The sequence below is a fragment of the Mus musculus genome, chromosome 10 (genome assembly GCF_000001635.26).
Source record: "Mus musculus strain C57BL/6J chromosome 10, GRCm38.p6 C57BL/6J".
Taxonomy (NCBI): Eukaryota; Metazoa; Chordata; class Mammalia; order Rodentia; family Muridae; genus Mus; species Mus musculus.
Window position 1 is genome coordinate 3119516 of NC_000076.6, and position 23647 is coordinate 3143162.

The following is a 23647-nucleotide window of genomic DNA, read 5'->3' on the forward strand; positions in this document are numbered from 1 at the left end:
AGACAACAAATATTTATGGGTACAAAAGACTTGAGGGGGTGATAGGGAAGGGGCAAATGATGGAGGAGAAATGAGACAGAGGCAGGGAAGCACAGAGGGAAGTGAGGAAGAGCTGCCTGGGGGTCTCAGGGGATCCTAGAGGGATGGAGCAAGACTAGGGGTGTATGTGAAGCTAGAGAAGAATCAGGGGGAGTGGCTACAGCAAAGGTTTGGTGACCACAGGAAGGCCTCCAGGTACTCAGGCTGTGGGAGTGGCCCCGCATAAATTATTCAAACTCTAGTCAGATTGGGGATTTTAGAAGCCCCTGCTCAAGACACCAACTTTGTTCTTTCTTCGACTTTCCTCACACTGATGCCAAGAGTCCCTGAGGGCGCAGCTGTTGGTGAGTGAGAAGAAGAAGAGACTTCGGTTGGGGCATGGGAGCCCTGAACAGGACTATGCTCACAGTTGTTATCTCCCTATGACCCAGTGTGAGAGGGGCCTGGGTCCACAGGGAGGCAGGTGGAGGATCCCAGAAGAAATTGAAGGAAAGGTGGATTAGGGAGATGCAAGGTCAGAGTACAGAAGGCCTGAATTCACAGCCAGGTGCCTGGAACTCTTGCTTTAGTCTACACTAGGACCACAACAGGGGACATGCTAACTTCCCATTCTCCCTGCAGCCACAGTCACATCTTCTGACAGAAGGAACCATGACCAAGGCAGCAGACACCAAGCACCATCATTCTATGATCCAGAGGCTGTTAATTCTATTGAGCTGTGGATACACCAAGCTGCTGGCTCGTGAGTTCCCATGGCCTACATGGAGCAGGGTTGCTGCTAGGAACAGGAAACTGGCTTAAGTCAGTTCCCAGGTCTGGGGTACCAGAAACTCCAGGGCTTCCCACTCTTCAGTCCAGCACCACAGCAACTGGGAACACTGGCTTTCCCAGAACCAGCCTTCAGGGGATTGAAGAGATAAGGGAAAAGTTAGAGTGTGAGAAAGGAGCAGAAATGAAAAGTGCAGGGGGCAGAAAGGGAGTACCTGGTGATGCCCTCAGCACCATCTGGATCTATAGGAAGCCTAAAACCCAGTGACCAGGATTGGGTATGTTGGGAGCAGTGCAAGACCAGGAGACAGTTTCAGACAGCTGTCCTGGACCTAAGGCAGGCTGTGCTAGAGACTGCCTTCCCAAGGGATTCCTCATGAGCCCTCCACCATTCAGGAAACTCTTTGTCCTTGAACTTTCTTCCCACATACCCACGGTATTTGTCCAGGAGGTCACAGCAGATGCTTCCAGGGACAAGGGAGCCTCCCCACTTCTTTTGTTCTCTTTTTATTTTGTTTCAAGGCTTCATTCACCCCCACACTAGAAACTGAAATAATCCCTTCTCTCCTTTGGTCTACCAGCTGCAGGAATTACAGGTGTGTGATACCAGGCTCAGCTTCAGTGCACACGTGGCTCATCAGCCACCAGCCTGCTCAGCTCCCTTCCCTGCCCATCTGGCCTTCCTCACTTTCCCTTCCCCAGAATGCCCTTAAGAAGCTGGAAAATTATATCTTCTGAGGATGACCCTAGCAACGGTACTGGGAGGGACCTATGGAGGCTTCTGCCCTTGGTCCCAGGCCTCCTGGAACATCCACCTCCTGGGTAATGCTGGTAATTAGACAGGGGAGAGTTCTTTTTTATGAAAATGTAAGACACTAAATCTTGATTGCAATCAGGCAAGCTTTGCTGTATATCTCTCAGCATCAACTACCCAGTTCTGCATTTGGTGTGAGAGCAGCAGAAGACAACAAACTTATGACTGAGCAGCAGATTTGTCTTCTAACCCAGATCAGGGTACTTTCCATGAACCAGTAATGGTGCCCATCCCGTTTATCCCCCACCTCCACCCCCAGAACGTCTCCAAGAGTACTGTGAAAACTGCATCTTTCCCAGGCAGCAGTGGGTTCTGTGTTGCCTTTGGCTTCTAGGTCAACTAGAATTGGCAGGAGAAAGTCCTGGGTTGAAGGCCTCTTCATCTATCCATTCTACCCAATGGATTCCTAGGGTCCCATGGAACACAGAAGACTCTCCTTGAAGCCTGGGATGCTTTCTGAGGGAGAGGTGGCAGCTGACTTGAGGACTGACCTGGGTCATTTCCTCAAGATAAGATTTATAGCCTTCTAGGGAACAGGAGATGTTCAATCAGACAAATGTACCTGTCTCTCCCTCCCAGGGAGATCTTAACACACAAGTGACTTCTTATGTTCCTGCAGCAATGTCATATTTCTGGTATATCTTGTCTGACTGTGACCTGTCCACCTAACACTCAAATGAGAAAGAGCTCAGCTCATGATGCCTTTCCTGATAGCCTACAAGCAGAGACTGCTCTCTCTCTCAGAGCCCAATACCATGCCAGGACCCATTTTGTAAGGGAGTGCATTTTTTCTGCTGCAGGAGGGTCAGGGTGTCTTCTGCCTAAGCAATTAGGAATTGGCATGAACTCTACCCAGGGACATTTTCTCGCACTGGAACCTCAGGCTGACAGATAGCCTAAGTGATAGGTTCTGTTAGGCAGATGTACTCTTGCTCTTCAAAGACGGATTTTCTCTGGTTGCTTTTGACCACCAAGCACAGAGTGTAACAGGTGTAACACAGATTTTCTGACCTGTAAAAACTCCAGTACTTATATGATAATGGTATTAGTTATGTTCTTAGGCAGGGATAAGACACAGGACCATGGTAACACGCAAAAGGAAGAGTTTGGAGAGACTTATATTTCACAAGGATAATATCACCTCACAGCAGGGGAGCATGGCAGCAGGCAGACATGGTGGCTCCAGCAGCAAGTTGAGGCTCCACATATTTTTGGTTGGGTTTGGTTTAGAGACAAAATCTCAGTGTGTAGTTCTGGCTGACGTAGAACTATGTAGACCAGTCTGCCTCAAACCCATAAAGAACCATGTGACTCAACCTGTCAAATGCTGGGATTAAAGCGAGGTGATATGATGCCCAGATGGGAGCCAACATATTAAACCACAGACAAGGTCCAGAAATGAATAAATGGGAATGTCTTTCAAAGCCACACCCCCAGTGACATACTTCCATCAGCAAGTCCACACCTCCTAAACCTAATCGAACAGCTTCTACAAATTGGAGCAAACATCTTACTCTATAGAGGAGAGGCTCATTCAAAACAACACACTATACATGAACATTGTTGTCTAGGGTTTCATACCCAAGTTACAGAGCAGTAATGAAGCTGTGCAGAGAGAAAGAATTCACCCGCTGTGGGGATGAGTGGTGTCTCTTGGTTGGGACCTGGTCTGCCCTCCTAGGACATCCATCAGTCGGGGTATGTCTTTAAGGTAGTTCAGTTACAAAGGTTTTTTTATGTTTATACACATTTGTGTTTTGAATGTATGTACATATGCATGTATGTATGTGCAGCTTACATGTGCCTGATGCCCTTGCAGGCCAAAAGAGAACATCCGATCTCCTGGAACTAAAGTTGTAGGCAGTGGTGAGCCACCATGTGTTGTTGTTTGTAGGCTCTTTGCTGTCAGGTCCAGGGTAGAGCTGAGAACCAAGGCCAACTGGGTCTGTCCAGGGCTGAGCAGGATAGAGCATGTGAATGGCCCATAAGAAACACACCCTGCCCAGAGTCTTGTTGAAGCTAGAACTCAACTTTATAGCATCAGCCCCTTGTTTATTTTAAGTTCAGGGTTTAAGGTGGGGGAATTTTGGTGGTGTGGGATGACATAAGAGGCAGGAAAGGGGGGTGGAGGGTAAGGGGTAACTGACCGGGTCAATGGCAAAGCCTCACATCAGCAGTGGAGGCTCAGAGGCAGGGCCAAACAAGTCTTTCTGAGTCACCCCAATATGGGATTGACTGAGGCAGATCTCAAATTCAAGCTAGACTTATGATCTCCCACAGGACCATGTTCAACATGGTCCAACAGTTGCTGAGAATCAAATCTGATTCTCTGTTAGAAAAACAAGTGCCCTTAGCTGAAGCTCCACCTTTCAAACTCCAATGCTTCAGTTTCACACCATGGGCACAGGAACCTGGGGTTGTCATAGGACAGGAGCTATAAGAGTCTTTACTATCTATATTGTAAATCCAGCCCCATCTGAGTAGGCTAACCATCCATCTGTATTTAGCGTCTTTGTGTCCTGTTACCCAAGGCCCCCTTAAGCAGTCAGGCATCAGGTTCTGTACCCTTTACACATCAGTGGACCACTGTCCTTGATGTTACTCTCTCCTGACCACTGCTTGTGATAGAATTTTCTGTACCCCACTATTGGGATTTCAAGCTACAGACACAGATTCCTACCACCCTGCCCAGCCTTCAGTAATCAGCATCTTCCCTGAGCTTCACCACATTCTGAGGCCCTTCTCTCTGGTGAGAGCAGACTACACTTCTCAACAGGGTCTCCATCATTCCACAGAGCAGCATGGACTCTTAAAACTTCTCTGGAAATGTTTGCTATTAAGTCCATCTGAGAACATGAATGTCTCTGAGATTTGTGATAACTACTCTTTCACTACCAGACTTAACCATCCTAGGTTTTCTCTGGTACTGGTACTGTTCTAGTACTGAGGTCCATCTTCTGACCAGTTCTAGGAAGCCATCCCAGGAATGCTACATTAGGCCCAGGAGATCTGGCACTGTGTTGATCTAGTTTCCTTCTGTTGCTGTGATAAGACACTCTACACAAAAGGAACTTAAAGGAAAAACTGACTTACTAGACTTCTACTTCAAAGTTATAGTGTGCCATGGAGGGAAGTCAGGACTTGATCTCAGAGGCAGGCTTACTTGCTATTCCACACAGAATTACCTATGACCAAGGAACTTGCTTCCCAGCGGGGAAGGTATAGCAGGGACCAGAAAAGGATAACAGTTGCAGTCTGGATCACCAACTCAAAAGAGCTAGATATCCTATTCATCCAGAGACCTCTTGACCAGAGAATGATAATGTCCACATTAAGACGGGCATTCTTACATCATTTACCATCAAAACAGTCTTACAATTAGAAACTCATTTCTTAGGAGACTATAGGTGTGATAACACTGACAGTTAAAACTCATTATAGATGTCCAATTCTATGATGTGAGAGCACACATCAGAAAAGCTGTCTCCAAGCAACTTCAGACACACCCTTTCCCTGCTTCACTATGGCCCAGCATCTTCACAAACCATCTCGTCTCCACACAGTATACAAGGGTAGCTTTTGGAGACTCTCCAGAGTGAATAGATCTAGAAAAGACATCCTGAACTTTTCCTGCCATGACAGACAGTGCCCAGGGCTAAGAATATCATATTATAACAGAGAGGTGGATTGTTCCGATGGAGAGCAGGAGAGAATAAGCATAATTTACTTAGCACAGTGAAGATGGGTCAGGGATTATCCCCTGCCCCCATCCCTTAAATAACTCTTCCTGAGGGGGCTACAGGTAGAGAAAATCTCTGAGTCTTTTGTTCCCCAGCCCCAACCCCACTGCATGTTTCTTCCACAGAGTCTCCTACTCTCTGCTGTAGTTTTGACGTTAACAACACATTCAATGACAATGTCACATCTGGACTGTGGAACTATGAAGTCCAAGGTGAAGTGAAAACAGTACCTTTTATTCTCAACAGAAATAACAAATGTCATGTCACTAGTGATTTTGAGAACAGACTCAATGCCACAGAGATCTGTGAAAAACAGCTTCACAGTCTACAAGGTCAAGTTTATCACTTCCAAGATGTGCTACTTCAAATGCGGGGGGAGAATAACACAATCAGAGGTAAGTTTCAAATGACTCCATAGAGCTGGGGATGTAGCTCAGTGGTAGAGTTCTTGCCTAGCATGCATGAGACCCTAGGTTCCATCCTCACTGCTACAAAATGAGTAAAAGAACATGTCAGATGTCCATTGAAGGAAAGAGCAAGATTTGTAACAGGTTAGGGACCTTCATTGTTTCATGAAGAAACAAAATGAACCACTGTTAGTCCCACCTAAGAGGTCCAACAGCAAGGGCAAAATGTGGAGGGTAAAACCAGGTCAGGGGATGGGAAGGGAAGATGGGCAAGAAGACTGAATTAATCAATGCCAGAGACTTATATCTTTCCAATGGACACAGAGCCCCTCACTCTGCAGTCCATTGTGTGTGGCTGGTATGCAGATGAACGATTCATGGGATCATGGAAGGTATGCCTCAATGGAAGCAAAATATTTCATGGTGACATCAAGAGATGGCTTCACATCTATTCTGGAACCAACTGGACAGAAGAGATATTGGAGAAAATCAAAAATCTAAATGACTTCTTAAACAGGACATCACAGGGTGAATTCAAGAACAAGTTTAAGGAGTATAATTTGCACTGTAAGGAAAACCAGGAGCCTACAGGTAACTGGCAAAAGGGGGACAAAGCTTTCTGCAGATGTGTAGTGTGCCTGTGTCCGTGTGTGTTCACGTGTCCATGACCACATGTTTCCATATATGTCTCTCTGTGTGCATATATCTGTGTGTGTTCTATTCTTCATGAGTCCTTCTTTGGGTTAAGTCACTCTTTCCATCCCTCATTTCCCTCCTTGTCCTCTCCTATCTCACTTACTACATTCCCACTGGTCACTGTCCTTGTGTCTTTCCTCAGTCTGAGCATCCTTCTACTTCCTGTCTTCACAGTCTAGAATTGCTGTTGCCTTCTTCTCACCCTTCATGTTCTTCACAGGTCAGTTCCTCTTCTGTCAGCAGGAGAGATGAGGTCCCATCATGACCCTGCTCCCTTACCATAGCTACACGAGCATTTTGAGGTCAGGGACATTCCCTGTCCCTTCCAACTCAGGACCCACACAAATTGCTGTTACACAACAAAATGGTTGTAACCCTGTGTGTTAAGGAATTTCCTGAGGACCCAGAAGTTGAGGTGATATTTGCTAAGATTTAAGTCCTAGTCAAAGACTCAACTTGTGTTTTCATTTTAGCCTTGTCAACCACTGCAGATGTGGGCCGACCTTCATCCAGAGCATGCACATCCAACCCCTCTGTCCTGCTGATAATGCTCAGCTGCTTCCTTCTGTATGTTTTCTGAGGGGAATCCTTGACAATGACAGGTACTGGGAACAATGTTGGAAGTGGAATAAGGGACAGATGGGTGAGGACTGAAGAAGCAAGAGTGAGTGAGTTCCAGGAATCCCACTTTTGTCCCACAGCTGCAGATTCTTTCTAAGAAAGGAGGCAGGAGATTCAGTTCAGGTCACCTGATAGCAATAGCTTGTGCATGCTCAGCCTTGACAGGAGAGAAACATGTCACAGACCAGTGGAAATGCCAAGGGAACACAGCAGATTCTTTTTAATGTGTAGAGGGAAGAGAATTCCACCTAAAGAACAAGAAAATGAAGATAGAAATTAGGAGGCAGCCCAGTGGCAAAACCACTTGCTGACCCATATTTTATTCTACACACACAAATGACAGCTCACAAGAACTCCAGGTTCAGGAAGTCCAGCCCCTTCTCCACAGACTGAGGCATTCATACAGCCCCCTTACAGACATGCAGCTGACACTCATAATCATAATAGAGCAGCAGCAGCAGCAACAGCAGCTGGAGCAGTGTTGCCACTGGAGGCAGGTGGACTGAGCTGTTGATGGAATCCATTGCTCCCACCTGGACTCCCTGATGGATTAAGCAGGGACAGAGACAGTCACACCTACAGCTGGAAGCCACTCTCAGATGTTGAGAGTTTTAGAATGAAGATAGAAAGATGACTAGAACCCCACTCAAGGCCTGGACAACCAGGCCCTAGGCCCCACTCTGAATGGGGATCCTCCAAACTCCTCCAGCCCATCATATAATCCCTCAGCAGGGAGCAGAGCTGATCATCAGTCTATTAACCTGAACCTCCATGCTCCACAGCAAGGCCTGAGGCTGACTCTGGGATGCGGGGAAGGAGGGAAGAAGACAGTACAGGCTCCAGGGATGTAGAGACCAGGAGTGATGGGAGGAGGGAATGAATGTCCCTTGGGGAGAGAGGTTGGGGGTACTGATGACTGATACAGGTCACCCAGGAGAACTGACCCAGGCTGTTCTCAGACCCTTCATAAGATGTTTTTCCTTGCTGTAGGGTGAAGATGCTCCAGAGAAAGTCATGAGAATTCATCTGGTGCAGCCACTGCCCCTTTCATCATCCTCAACACATGACTCATCATGCTGATGACAAAGTGTTTCAAGGTCTTTCCACTCCGTGCTAGGCACTGTGGCCCTTGCTAACCACAGGCTACTTTATCTCTGGGTGATTTGCCCATAATATGGAATTACATGATCTAGATATTTGGATAAAAAAATAGTGATGTATCCATACCAAGCACAAGAAATAGAATATTCAGATCTTCCTAATGGGAGTGTGATGGTTCTTCTCCTGTATATATCATCATCAGTGTCTATGTGAGAGTGAGACAGACTAGGAAGAGCCTGTACAAGGCAACATTCTGTACACTACAATTGAAAAAATAGATATATGTGCTATTGAATATGACTATATATGATAGAAACAAACTACTTTATAACATAAAGTGACAGTTTATAATATTATTACTTTTATAGGTGAGTTTTTGTGATATACACTAAGTAGTCCAGCTATGGCCACATGTACACTGGAGCAGCAGAGAACTTGGAACCCACTCTGTCCGATAGACTGGATGCTCCTGCAGTGGCAATCTGGTAGTGAAATCTGGAAGGTCCTGGGCAGCTGTCACTACTGATTCCACACCCTTTGGCAGGTTCTGGGTCAGTGCTGCTCTCCACTGTGCTGAGAGAAGCTCCTCTGTGCACATCTAGAAGCTGTGATGCAGGGGAGTGAACTCATGATTGTTGCCTCTGACCTCTACATGGGCACTTTTGCACAAGTGCACTAGCACTCACACATTCTAAAATTGTGGTGATTATAGAGTGTGTAGTTCACTGTTGAAACACTTTCTGTTTTGAAGCAGGGTCTCACTCTGTAGACCAGGCTGTCCTGGAACTCACAGAAACATACCTACCTTTGCCTTGCCAGCATTGGGTTTAATGATGTCTGCCACCATGCCTGACTGGTCATTTGAATATAAGCTCTAAAAGTGTGCTACTACAGAATTAGAGCTTTAAAATGTCACCAATGTCACCCAGATTAATTTGTAAATTTTAGCAGCATTGTTTAGACAAGCACTACTGATGTATCTGAGGCATCACTAAAGGAAACCTGCAACAAGTAAGCCTAGGAACCAGAAAATGAGGAGTGTGTGTTTAGTAGGGGTCAGAGGTGACTACATCAGGTCCCCAGACCTTAGCACAACTGACTCCATGATGGAAGTGTTATTCAGGCTGTAAAACTCAGCACACAGACATCACCTACAGCCAAAATGAAACAAAGACCTAATCCACCAAAGTCCATAGTTCTGAGAAAGTCTCTAATTGTAACAACTTTGCTTTTTGGCTTCTGTAGCTCTGCTTCTGGATAAACCATAAAGTGGTTTTGTGTTTAAAAGCTCACCCTGGGGATGGCTCATTCTACATTGGAATTCCAAACATTTAGAATAATCAGGGCCAGCTAATGAAGAGTTTCTATTGGCTTAAACACCTTTGGTGGGGAGTTAAGTAGTGGAGCAAGCACAGAGAAGAAACTGCAGTCAGGACATAAAGTAAAGTAATTAATCTAAAAAATAGTCTGAGCAGTCTTCTCTGCTGAATTCCCCTAGAACAGTAACGTCTATCCTCCAATTTCCTTACTAGGAGGTCTTTAGTACAGATTCCTGATATGTAATTAATCACTAAATGTCTTTAATGGGATCTCTTTCTATTGAGATATTTGTAAACTTTCTTCATGTGATTGGTTTACAGATATTCAGGTTTCTGCAAATGGGTGCTGTCTATATTATAGAATTTTTAGTTGAAATTTTCAAAATACTCTTTGAGTATTCTCTTGTAATTATATTACTTTACAAGGTTTGTGGGGCATCTCTTTCATTTGTGATTACATGGTTGCAGTATTCTTTTTGTTCTTAGTCAGACTGTATAATTGTCTGTGAAGTCCAGTAAACTTTTGAAAGGGATTTGTTTCCACTGAATTTCTTTATTGCTTCTATTCCATATTTAATTATTGCTGAGACATATTCTACCTTTCTTGCTTTACATTTGGTGTGCATATCATTATTTAACCATATCCCTCCTGTTTTATTTCATATTTGTTGATTAAGAATGTGTTGTTGACTGGGATTGGTGGATTATGCCTTTATTTCCAGCATTCCAGAGGCAGAGACAGGCAGATCTCTGAGTTAGTGGAAACTTTCCAGTCTAAACAGTGAGTTCCACCACAGGCATGTGTATACATAGACACCTTGTCTAGAAAACCCAAAGCATAAAGAAAGGACGAAGAAATGTGTTGTTTGTAGTCAAAGTGTAGAGAATGTGTGTCTGCAGAATACCAATGGGACACCTATGTCCAGAACCCTGCCTCCAAGGTTCTGGACACATTATGAAGAAAGAGCACCTGATCCAGTATTTACAGTAGTAAGTTATCCTTCATTAGCTTAAATATTTATTGTTCTTTTAAATATTTTCATCTTCAAAGTTTTTTTTATTATCAGTTTACAGGTGCACACATATATGAGCACTATGTCATGCAATGCTGGCAAAAGCCAGAGAGACATCTAAGCCCCTGGACCTGGAGTTGTGGACATTTGTGAACCACAATGTCAGTGGTGAGAATTAAACCCAGGTTCTCTGGAAGAGCAGTCAGTGATATTAACTGCTGCACCATCTCTCCAGTCCCTAAAATATCATTTTTTTACAATGACAAAAAGTTGGGAGGTGGTGAAAGTGGATCTGGAAGGAGTGAAGAGAGAGTGGAGGGTGAGTATATGGTCAACATACATGTATATAGGCATGACAAACAGAGTGAACAAAAAGACTGTGTTTAGAAATGTCTTGTTTGCTGCACAGCTCAGCTCACAGACTGTGGAGGTTGAGTGAGCAGTCTGCAGAAGCCATGCAACTTCTGGGACAGACCCCATTTCAGGTTCTAGACATCTGGGCATCTTCCCTGTCAGAGGAGAGGTGTCTGCCTGGTAGGGCTCTGATTGCCTGGGCAAGGGAGGGAGTCATCTTGTGTCACAAGTCCCTCAGAGACCAGTCTGCACAGATGAGAGTGCTGACTGCAGAAGTGACATAGCTTCTGGGACAGACTCCTTTTTGGGCTCCAAACATCCAGGCACTTTTCCCCACCAGAGGAGAGGTGTCTGCCTGGGAGGGCTCTGACTGCCAGAGAAGGTGAGTGACCCTTCTTGTGTCCCGGGTCCCTCAGAGAGCAGTCTGTGCAGATGAGCTTGCAGAATGCAGAGGCAACACATCTTCTGGGAGAGGCCTTGTTTCAGGCCTTCATCTTCAGCCAGGAGGCAGGTCTGAATGCCAAAACTCTGTGCACCTTCCCTGCAAGAGGAGAGATTCTGTGCAGAGAGTACTCTGACCACTGAGACTCAGGAGAGAGCTGGACTCCCAGGACTACTGACAGAGGCTAACAGTATCACAGGAGGAACAAGCTCCAAACAGAGACAACTATAACAACTAATGCCAGAGATTACCAGATGGCAAAAGGCAAATGTAAGAATCTTATTAATAGAAACCAAGACCACTCACCATCATCAGAACCCAGCACTCCGACCTCAGCCAGTCGTGGATAACTCAACACACCTGAAAAGCAAGACTCGAGTTTGAAATCATATCTCATGGTGCTGGTAGAGGACTTTAAGAAGGACATTAATAACTCACTTAAAGAAATACAGGAGAACACTGCTACAGAGGTAGACATCCTTAAAGAATTACAAGAAAACACAATTAACCAGGTGATGGAATTGAACAAAACATCCAAGACCTAAAAAGGGAAGTAGAAACAATAAATAAAACCCAAAGTGAGACAATGCTGGAGATAGAAACCCTAGGAAAGAAATCTGGGACCATAGATGAGCATCAGCAACAGAATACAAGAGATGGAAGAGAGAATCTCAGGTGCAGAAGATTCCATAAAGAACATGGGCACAATAATCAAAGAAAATACAATATGCAAAAAGATCCTAACTCAAAACATCCAGGAAATCCAGAACACAATGGGAAGACCAAACATATGGATAATAGGAGTAAATGAGAATAAAGATTTTTCAACTTAAATGGCCAGCAAATATCTTCAACAAAATTATAGAAGAAAACTTCCAAAACCTAAAGAAAGAAATGCCCATGAACATACAAGAAGTCTACAGAACGCCAAATAGACTGAACCAGAAAAGAAATTCCTCATGACACATAATAGTCAGAACAACAAATGCACTAAATAAAGATAGAATATTAAAAGCAGTAAGGGAAAATGGTCAAGTAACATATAAAAGCAGGCCTATTAGAATTATATCGGCCTTCTCACCAGAGACTGTGAAAGCCAGAAGTTCATGGACAGATGTTATGCAGACCCTAAGAGAACAACAGTGCCAGCCCAGGCTACTATACCCAGCAAAACTCTCAATTATGATAGATGGAGAAATCAAAGTATTCCATGACAAAACCAAATTCATACAATATCTTTCCACAAATCCAGCTCTTCAAAGGATAATAAAGTAAAAACACCAACACAAGGACAGAAACAACACCCTAGAAAAAGCAAAAGAGCAATCCTTCAACAAACCAAAAAAAGACGGCCACAAGAACAGAATGCCAACTTTAACAACAAAAATAACGGGAAACAACCATTACTTTACTTTAAATTCTCTTAACATCAATGGACTCAATACCCCAATAAAAAGACATAGACTAATAGACTGGCTACACAAACAGGACCCAACATTTTTCTGCTTACAGGAAACCCACCTCAGGGAAAAGGACAGACACTACCTCAGAGTGAAAGGCTGGAAAACAATTTTCCAAGCAAACGGTCCGAAGAAACAAGCTGAAGTAGACATTCTAATATCAAATAAAATTGACTTCAAAACCAAAGTTATCAAAAAGGACAAGGAGGGACACTTCATACCCGTCAAAGGTAAAATCTACCAAGATGAACTCTCAATTCTGAAGATCTATGCTCCAAATAAAAGGGCAGCCACATTCACTAAAGAAACTTTAGTTAAGCCCAAAGCACACATTGCACCTCACACAATAATAGTGGGAGACTTCAACACCCGACTCTCACCAATGGACAGATCCTGGAAACAGAAACTAAACAGAGACACATGGAAACTAAAAGAAGTTATGAAACAAATGGATTTAATAGATATCTACAGAACATTTTATCCTAAAACAAAATGATATACCTTCTTCTCAGTGCCACATGGTACCTCCTCCAAAATTGACCATATAATTGGTCACAAAACAGGCCTCCACATATACAAAAATAATGGAATTATCCCATGCATCCAATCTGATCACCGTGGACTAAGGCTGATCTTCAATAACAATATAAATCATAGAAAGCTCACATACATGGGGAAGCTGAACAACACTCTACTCAATGATTACTTTGTCAAAGATGAAATAAAGAAAGAAATTAAAGACTTTTTAGAGTTTAATGAAAATGAAGCCACAACATACCCAAACTTATGGGACACAACGAAGGCAGTCCTAAGAGGAAAACTCATAGCTCTGAGTGCCTCCAAAAAGAAACTAGAGAGAGCTTACACTTGCAGTCTGACAGCACACCTAAAAGCTCTAGAACTAAAAGAAGCAAATTCACCTAAGAGGAGTAGACAGCAGGAAATAATCAAACTCAAGGCTGCAATCAATCAAGATAAAACAAAACGAACCATTCAAAGAATCAATCAAACCAGGACCTGGTTCTTTGAGAAATTCAACAAGATAGATTACCCCTCAGCCAGACTAACTAGAGGGCACAGGGAGTGTATCCTAATTAACAAAATTAGAAATGAAAAAGGAGACATTACAACAGAACATGAGGAATTATAAAACATCATCAGATCCTACTACAAAAGGCTATACTCAACAAAACTAGAAAACCTGAAGGAAATGGACAACTTCCTAGATAGATACCAGATACCAAAGTTAAATCAGGATCAGATTGACGATTTAAACATTCCTATTTCCCTTAAAGAAATAGAAGCAGTCATTAATAGTCTGGCAACCAAAAAAAGCCCATGACCAGATGGGTTTAGTGCATAGTTCTATCAGACCTTCAAAGAAGACCTAATTCCAACTCTTCTCAAACTATTCCACAAAATAGAAACAGAAGGTACTCTACCCAATTCATTCTATGAAGCCACAATTACTCTGATTCCTAAACCACATAAAGACTCAACAAAGATAGAGAAATTCAGACCAATTTCTCTTATGAATATTGATGCAACATAGCATAATGCAAAATGTATTTAGTCCAACTTTAAAAGTCCTCATAGTCTATAGCAGTTGCAACAATGTTAAAAGTCCAAAGTTCAAGGTCTCTTCTGAGATTCATTCAACTTATTTAATTGTAATCCCCAAAGCAAGGCAGGAACCAGCTGGGCAAACTCCAAACTCTGCATCTCCATGGCTGATGTCAAAGTGGTCTTCAGCTCTCCACTCCTTTTCCATCTTTGTTGACTGCACCAAACTGCTTTCTCCTGGGCTGGTTCCATTCCCTGTTATCAGCTTTCCTCAGCATGTATCCCATGGTTCTGGCATCTTTAACATCTTTGAGTCTCCAAGGCAATTTCAATGTTATAGCTTCTTGTTTCAGTGTTTGGGATTCCACTTGATCTTTTGGACTCCTCCTAAGGGCTGGCATCACTTCTCCAGCTCTGCCCTCAGTAGCACTCTAAGCTCAGGTTGATCCACTCCACTATGGCTGCTGTTCTTGGAGATCATCCCATGGTACTGACATCTCCAAAACACTGGGGTGTTCCACTCCAACTAGGCTTCACCAATAACCTCTCATAGGCTCTCTTCAGGGTGCCAAGCCTCAAATCCTTTGCATGACCTCTTCAGTCCTGGGCCATCAACTACAGCTGAGGCTTCACCTTCTCCAATGGCCTTCCCTGGCCTCTCACAGTGCTAAGCCTCAGCTTCTCTCCATGATCCCTTCATTCCTTCACAAGCAGTACCACCTGAGTGACTCTTACACATTACCAAGTCCAGCCTCAACATGAGGTACAACCTTGGGTATCTCTGGAACACAGCTTCTTTGTGCTCCCAGAAAACAATTTCCAGAAGATTTCAGGTCAGTGATCCTGGTCTCTTCTTAATCACTGCTAATTCCTTAGCTCCAGCTAACCAGCATCAATTTTCCCAGTAGTTCCTTCCATTCTTAACTCAGCCAGAGACACATGGCTGAAGCTGCCGAGTTCTGCTGCTTCCAGGAACTAGAACATGATCCCCTTGTACTATTACATTATCACTGGCTTTATGTTTTCTAAATCCTTCACTGCCTAAGCTTGGCTATCCTGGTTCTTGCTCTGTAGATTGACCTTGAATGCAGAGATCAGCATGCCTGTCTCATGGGATTAAAGGTGTGTACCACCATGCCTGGATCTAATTAAACTGGGTAGAATCTTGCCCCAAGGTCCCACTCCCTTAATCTGTTATCTCCTAGAACACAAGATTTTGCTCCATTTCACTTACTGGTACTCCTTTAATACTCGAACCATATATTTTATATTTTTCCTTTCTAAGCTTGCTATGCTTGTTCAAACTTCTCTTCATAAGACTTAACCAGAGAACAAAGTCTCTGATGGGCTTTTTTGAAACTTCTTTTGTCAATGCAATTAATCAAAGTCTCTTCACCTTAGCCTCAGGCAAACTTTTCAGACAAGGGCAAAAAGTAGCCACATTCTTCACCAAAATACCACATAACCAGTCTTTGTGCCACATTCTGAAATTCTCCTTTGAAATCTCTTGGGCCAGTCAACACAGTTCAAATTACTCCCAGCAACTAAGTCTTCCATATTCCTACTAGGATGACCCAGTAAGCCCCATTTAAAGCATTCCATTGCTTTCCAAATACAAAGTCCCAAAATCCACATTCTTTCAAATAAAAACATGGTCAGGCCTATCACAGCAATACCCCACTCCCAGTACCAACTTCTGTCTTAGTTAGGGTTTTACTGCTGTGAACAGACACCATGACCAAGGCAAATCTTATAAAAACAACAACAACAACATTTAATTGGGACTGGTACAGGTTCAGAGGTTCAGTCCATTATCATCAAGGTGGGAGTATGGCAGTATCCAGGCAGGCATGGTGCAGGAGAAGCTGAGAGATCTATGTCTTCATCCAAAGGCTGCTAGTGGAAGACTGACTTCCAGGCAACTAGGGTGAGGATCTTATGCCCACACCCACAGTGACACACCCATTCCAACCAGGTCACACCTATTCCAACAAGGCCACACCTTCAGATGGTGCCACTCCCTGGTCCAAGGATATACAAACCATCATAGCTTTTAACCCAAAGTTATCAAAAAAGACAAGGAGGGGAAATTCTTAGTAATCAAAGGTAAAAACTTCCAAGAGGAACTCTCATTTCTGAATATCGATGCTCCAAATGCAAGAGCAGGTACTTTAGGAAACTTTAGTAAAGCTCAAAGCACACATTGCACCTCATACATTAATAGTGGGAGACTTCAACACCCCACTTTCATCAATGGACAGAATATGGAAAGAGAAACTAAACAGGGACACATGGACACTAACAGAAGTGATGAAACAAATGGACTTAATAGATATCTACAGAATATTTTATCCTAAAACAAAAGGATATACCTTCTTCTCAACACCTCATGGTACCTTCTCCAAAATTGGCCATATAATTGGTCACTAAACAGACCTCAACAGATACAAAAGTATTGAAATTGTCTCATGCATTCTGCCAGATCACCATGGACGAAGGCTGATCTTCAATAACAACATAAATAAGAGAAAGCCAACATTCACGTGGAAACTGAAAAACACTCTCCTCAATGATACCTTGGTCAAGGAAGGAATAAAGAAAGAAATTAAAGACTTTTTAGAGTTTAATGAAAATGAAGCCACATCATGCCCTAACTTATGGGACACAATGAGGGCCGTCCTAAGAGGAAAAGTAATATCCCTGAGTGCCTCCATAAAGAAACTGGAGAGAGCACACACTAGCACCTTGACAACACTCCTAAAAGCCCTATAAAAAAGGAAGCAAATTCACCCAAGAGAAGTAGATGGCAGGAAATAATCAAACTCAGTGGCAGAATCAACGAAGTGGAAACAAGAAGAACTATTTAAAGAATTAAAGAAAGAAGAACTATTTAAAGAATCAACCAAACAAGCATTTGAAAAAATCAACAAGATATATAAACGCTTAGCCAGACCCACTAGAGGGCACAGGGACAGCATCCTAATTAACAAAATCAGAAATGAATGGACCATCCAGAGACTGCTGCACCGGGGATCCATCCCATAATCAGCCTCCAAACGCAGACACCATTGCACACACCAGCAAGGTTTTGCTGAAAGGACCCTGATATAGCTTTCTCTTGTGAGACTATGCTGGTGCCTGGCAAACACAGAAGTAGATGCTCACATTCAGCTATTGGATGGAACACAGGGCCCCCAGTAGAGGAGCTAGAGAATGTACCCAGGGAGCTAAAGGGGTCTGCAACCCTATAGGTGGAACAACAATATGAACTAACCAGTACCCCCAGAGCTCATGTCTCTAGCTGCATATGTAGCAGAAGATGGCCTAGTCAGCCATCATTGGGAAGAGAGGCCCCTTGGTCTTGCAAACTCTATATACCTCAGTACAGGGGAACACCAGGGCCAAGAAGTGGGAGTGGGTAGGTAGGGGAGCAGGTTGAGGGGAGGGATAGGGAACTTGCGGGATAACATTTGAAATGTATATAAAGAAAACAATAAAGAAAATATCTAATAATAATAAAAAAACTTTGTATGTGTGTGTAGGTATGTATGTGCATACACACACACACACACACACACACACACACACACACACATCCTTGTGCAGTACAGAGGAGACTATCAGATCCCCTGAAGCTGGAGTTACAGACAAGTAGAGCTACCTGATGTATGTGCTAGAAACAAACAGGTTCTCTCCTAGAGTAATATGTACTATTAACCTGGAGTTATCTCTCCAGGAATGTAAAATAAATTTATTTTTGTTTACTTGCACTGTTTGATTTGTACACCTATCTTAATTATAACTTTGTATACCTTTAAAACTGGGGTTACATAAAAAGTTCTTGTGTAAAAGGACTCAAAAATGAAAGTAAATTTTAAGAAACTCTGCTATGTAGAGGTGCACTGCTTCATGTAAACAGCACATATCCAGATGTCAATTACCCATGTGGGAAGGAGGCACTTGCTCACTAGGCTAGGCAAACAAGGCGAGTGGATTGTCTCTGAGCCAGACCTCAGCACTAAGCTGTTTCTAAGAAGCCTGCAAAAAACAAGGACACAGGCAGTGGTGGCAGGACTCAGTAACACTGAACGGAATGCTGACTGGTGCTATGGACATCCACTTAAGGATATGTGGTGAATATACAATTCTGTTAAATTTTTAGCAATAATTGGTCACTGAATAGAAAAGCAGAGTATTTGACATCCAGATCTTCAGGCAAATGTTACAGAATTTATTCCAAAAATGTGTGTTCAATAAACAGTATGTTCTACAAAGTAAAGTTAAAATAATTCATTTCTGCAAAAAAAAGAATACTAAGTCCACTCTATGTAAATGTGGCAACTAGAACAGAGTTTGTATATGCTGTTTTATTCTTTTTTAAAAACAAAAATCTTATATCAGGTTTTATGCTTAACAGAGTTCTGGACTTAGAAAATAGTACATTATTGAAATGAAAAATGGAATTTTGATTATTTAATAACTAGAATTATAAGTTTAAAGAAAACAATAATACTATTTTTAAAAGGCAAAAATATCTAATCAAATCTATAAAATCAATACACAGGACCATAGCAAGAAAAAAAATACAACTTTTGCAATTATACCATTAATTAGAAGAAATGTACTTCTCAATTACCTTTTTTTCTTTGTTATTCTGAAATATGTTCTCAGTGGGTAGCTGGCTGTCCTGAAATTAACTATGCAGATGGGTTGGCGTGTGCTTGCTCTCAAGCCTCTGCCTCCCAAGTGCTGGGATGATGCGCCACCATGCCTGGCCTGCAACTGTGTTTGAATTTTTATCTTAGATGTTTGGTCCTCAAAGCTTAAGTGAACGAAGCAATCCTACTCACTTAGTCGACCTACACTGGTCTAATCATGTGGCCTCTGGGATGACCTATCATTTGATGCCCACAGAAGTTTGAGTGTCTTATTTACTCAGTAAAGCAAAGTCTATATATGTGCAAGACTTCACAGTGAAAAGATTTCAAAACGCAAATAAAAATGTCTTGTCGACAAGGAGCTCTCCACTGGTTGATTGTTCATTTTCAAAATTGAGTAAGTCCATTGATTTTCACATAAGCAATCATGTGAAAACACAGTTTGTACACAGTAGCCCTGTAGCACAGAAAGGGGCAGAATAGAGAGTCATAGGTACAAACTCAGTACCTGACCTAAGCTCTCTCAGTCACAGTATGGGCATTGGCTTGTAAGATATTTACTATAAACAGCTTAGCAACCTGTATACCACTTCCTCCTGAAATTTCTCGTTCACTCCACTGGCAAAACTTAAAAATGGCATTTCATTATAGAAAGTAGACAACACACCAACAAACCTCACTTTTCCTACATTAAATTCAATTTCAAACAGCAGTCTTGTAATTTCTATAAATCACTAACAACCACTGAATTCATTGAGCAGAACTGGACTTGCTACTGTCCTCTTCAAAAAATATAAAATGTATGCTTTAAACAGATAGGATATATACAAAAAGCTGGGTTCACATCAGATACCCAGGGGGTAAAAAGCGCAGATGGCAGATACATCATTCTGTGTAAGAGATGGCGTTGCTCCACACAGCTTTTGAAATCCTGTAGCTGTCCTGGCTCCTCCTACTTCACAGCTGGGTTTTTGGGAGGAAGGAGTTTGTATGTGTTGAAGTAGCCCACCACCTGCTAGGGAATTTCTGCCAAGACACACTGAGCAAGTGTTTCTTTTGGAGCATTCTGAACTGTCTGAAAGGCACAGACTGAACAATATCTCTTATGGTCACCTCACCTGATGGGGCACGGAGCCTTCCACCATCACCATCTAGAAACTCCATGGCACTGAAGTCAGCTCTCCGAAGTCCCACAATGATGATAGACATGGGCAGCTTGGCTGCATTGACGATTGCCTGTCTGGTTTCATCAAGGTCTGCGATCACGCCATCGGTGATGGATACAAGCAGAAAGTATTGAGAAGTGGTCTGCTGCTGTGTGGCTGCAGCTGCAAACCTGGCCACGTGGTTATAATTGGAGAAAAATTAGTTGATCCACAGAGTCTTATCTGAGGAAGACAGGTCTGATAAGCCTCTATAATGCCTTGATTCCATTGCAATAGGGGTTCGAGGGGTTAAAGTCCATTGGGAATTCATGAGACACCTGCCACTGAGGGGGCACCTGAGCTTCAAAGCCAAAAGCTGGAGACATTTTATCAACATCATAATCTTGAATTGCCAATCCCACTGAGCAGATGGCACTCAAATACTCATTAACACTATTAGGGCTGATGTAATGCAGGGAGTCTGGAGAACTGGGGTCACCATTAGAGCCAGTGAAGTCCATTCCCGCAGTAAAATTGAGCTGACACCTTCCCATGATGTAGTCAAGAAATGTGCATTCTACAGTAATCTCATGATGCTTCACGCTGATAACACCTGAATTCTTGTAGCTTTCTTTCTTCTGTCTCTTTTTTTCATTTATGCATTAATATTCAACTGATGAGTTTCTGGAGGCTTCTTTGAGTTTTGTCATGGTGGTTTGAAAAGTTCCAATGAGATTATGTGAGCCATCATTGTCATAATCATAATACTCTACCTTAATGGTTTTGTCCACTTTTTCATAGCACAGAGAGTTAAGGAGACTGGAGATTTTAAAAGGCTTCCCCGTGGGATTCAGGTTGTTTTTTTATAACTCCTGTTCAGTGAACCATCAGCCAGTGGCTCTCTGATGTCTGCTTGTGAAACTCCAAGTATGGATCTGACTTCCCAAACAGATCCTTATTATCCAGTTTTCTGGCTTCTACTTCAGACAATACCACTCTGTTGTCCTTTATTTCTTCTACTGAAATTGCAATGCTCCCTCTCCCTGAAGGTTTGCCATTTTTGAGCACCAGTGATTAAGTTATCTTCTTACTGTAAACTATTTGTCCAAGAGTGACTCCACATTCTCCCAAGAAGTCATCATCACTCGACTCAATAGTTTTCTTGTCAATGCTATAGACGCAAAATTTCAATTTCTGAACCATGTCAAAGTAGTAATCAATAAGAAACGTCTTAGAAAATTTGAGATTCAAAGAATTCTTAATGCTTCTTTCCCTTCAACCTCATACCACTGTTGACCACTCATGTTCAAAAACAACACACATAAAGGATCTGACTTTGATGTTACATCTACATCCAAAAGTTTGTTATAGGAAATGTTTAGTTCCAATTTTGTGACATACTGGGCAGCCATATCTTGAGCTTTCTCTCTGGAACCTAATCTAATCTCAGCAAGAAAGAAACACCACACAAACTTAGTAACAGTGGTAAGTCAATCTCTGGGCGCAACAACTAAAACCTTATCTTGTAAGCCCTATTAAATCTGATTCCTCCAGTGGTGAATCCTGACAAATCCACCATGATACCAGAAAACTCTAGCAACTACATCTTGCCCTTATGCTACCCCCATTCCAAAACTGAACTACAAGTTGTTATATGCTATTTACAGGGGGTAGGAAGGGAAAGGGTCAAGGTCATCAAAGAGGTAAATCAGATAATGTTGGCAAAAAAGAGCATTGACTATCACAGACATAGTTGCCCCAAAACTGTATCCTTTCTTTCCTACTACCTCTGGTAAATGGTGGGCTAAAAGGGAGTTTATACTGTTTAAGAAACATCATTAAGAATAGTATTTGAAAAAAATTAAAGTTACAACCTGGCATGGGTGCTGCAACCAAATGCTAACCCCGTGATAGGGAAGCATGTGTTCTTAAGCTCTGAGCCATCTCTCTGAGTCCAGATAGTTTTCTTCAGCCTGTCTAATAGTGTCTTAGTATGCTTTAATCCTATACTTTACCTTATTTATGGGGAAGTGTAGATCTGGGATCTAAGATTTCTTTCTTCCTTTCTCCTCCGCGTTTTTTATTTTTGATAAATGATTCTTCATGAGTTCAGACCCTGCACAGATGAAGCAATGTGCCTTCTCAGCCCTCTTACCTCTGACTCTTGATCTCCCTGGATTTTAGGCTTCCCTCATTTCAGCCCATGAGGCAGGTATCACTCTGAACAGTATAAGGTTTCACTGTGGTATGAGGCAGGCCCTGGGTCAACAGAGCAAGCTTAGTGCTATTCATGAGACTTTGAAAATGAGATCAATTTTATTTGCATCACCAAATGGTTTAATTTGATTGAAAAATGTGCATTTCCAATTTTTAACTCAAAGTCTTGATTAGTCATTTGATTCCTTTAACAAGTAGAGTCCTGCTGTGAATATGCTATGTCAGAAATGTAGGTGGAGATATGTTTGTATCTTTCTACAATATCAGCATTGATGGAATACTAATGAATTCACAAGATACTGAATTTTAGTGAGTTCAGATTGCCAAGGGCTTCCAATTCTTTTGTTAAGTGGCTACTGGCAAATATGAGTTCTGTTATTCCGATATTAATTGCTAATGTTGAAGTTCAGATCTTATATTACATATCACACAGTATGTGTACGGGTGCATGCATGTCATGTGTTTGTGTGCATGTATGTTGTGTGTGTGTGTGTGTGTGTGTGTGTGTGTGTGTGTGTGTGTGTGTGTGCATGAATGTGGTGTGGCCATAGAAGATTTAAGGAGTCTACAGCATAGAAGTATCACTAAGACAGATGTAGAGAACTAGGTCAGATGCAGTCAGCCAGAAAATATATTAAGGTGGCTACAGGATAACAGGGCATGGTCAGACTCAGAGTTGAATGATATGGCAAAGGATAAAGTGCAGAATCACAGGGCTGGGAAAGGGAGGTGATGGACAGGTCAGGATGAATAGACAGCAGAGGTAGGAATTGCAGTCTGTGTTAACAGAGTCACTAAGCTGAAGCACAAGGGTCCATTAGGAGCTCCTGCTTGTCGCCCTTGTGATACACATATGGGTATCTGATCGGAGGTTGGGGGTAGGCATCACCATGTAGAGTTAGGTGTACTGCTTTTTCTGGGTCTAGGTCAGGGTGTTGCACCCTTGATCAATTGGCAATATTTGACAATTTCTATACAATGAACAGCACAAAGAGATTTCCAGGAGATGTCCTCCATGCTATTCTCTCTCTCTCTCTCTCTCTCTCTCTCTCTCTCTCTCTCTCTCTCTCTCTCTCTCTCTCTCTCTCTCTCTCTCTCTCTGCCTATGCCCACTCTCCTAGTGTGCTTCTGTCCACACAGCAGCTTGTGACATAGCCTGAGTCTGCTCCCCTCCCCTTATCTACTTGACTGTTTTCCATTGTGTCCAGCAGTATTTCCTCAGGCCCAGATCTGTTCATCTTCTGCTAACTTATCCCTCATGCCACTGTGTCCTAAAACTCTAACTGGAGC

General features: G+C 42.6%; 1 protein-coding gene, 1 long non-coding RNA gene and 1 pseudogene across 2 annotated transcripts; 1 reads left to right on the forward strand and 2 right to left on the reverse strand.

The window, feature by feature from the left end:
* The first annotated feature begins 325 nt into the window (after positions 1 to 325).
* On the forward strand, positions 326 to 10031 carry 9230019H11Rik (RIKEN cDNA 9230019H11 gene). The gene is made up of 6 exons (NM_001033977.2): positions 326 to 383; positions 661 to 781; positions 5487 to 5756; positions 6093 to 6359; positions 6938 to 7066; positions 8076 to 10031. The coding sequence occupies exons 2-5, from the start codon at positions 691 to 693 to the stop codon at positions 7042 to 7044; spliced, it is 735 nt and encodes a 244-aa protein (NP_001029149.1). The 5' UTR covers positions 326 to 383; positions 661 to 690; the 3' UTR covers positions 7045 to 7066; positions 8076 to 10031.
* B020014A21Rik (RIKEN cDNA B020014A21 gene) lies at positions 5576 to 13678 on the reverse strand. Its single transcript, NR_045946.1, has 3 exons — positions 13553 to 13678; positions 11621 to 11674; positions 5576 to 7333 (listed from the first exon to the last, which is right to left on the reverse strand). It is a non-coding gene; the product is annotated as an RIKEN cDNA B020014A21 gene (long non-coding RNA).
* Positions 13679 to 19752: 6074 nt separating this feature from the next.
* Gm8155 (predicted gene 8155) lies at positions 19753 to 21560 on the reverse strand (annotated as a pseudogene).

What these genes read in the sequence shown, in the direction of transcription:
- 9230019H11Rik (NM_001033977.2), top strand. Translation starts at nt 691, where the DNA reads ATGACCAAGGCAGCAGACACCAAGCACCATCATTCTATGATCCAGAGG. An exon ending in GGAGAATAACACAATCAGAG is followed by an intron (nt 5,757 to 6,092) that starts GTAAGTTTCAAA and finishes CAATGGACACAG; the next exon opens with AGCCCCTCACTCTGCAGTCC. An exon ending in GGAAAACCAGGAGCCTACAG is followed by an intron (nt 6,360 to 6,937) that starts GTAACTGGCAAA and finishes TTTTCATTTTAG; the next exon opens with CCTTGTCAACCACTGCAGAT.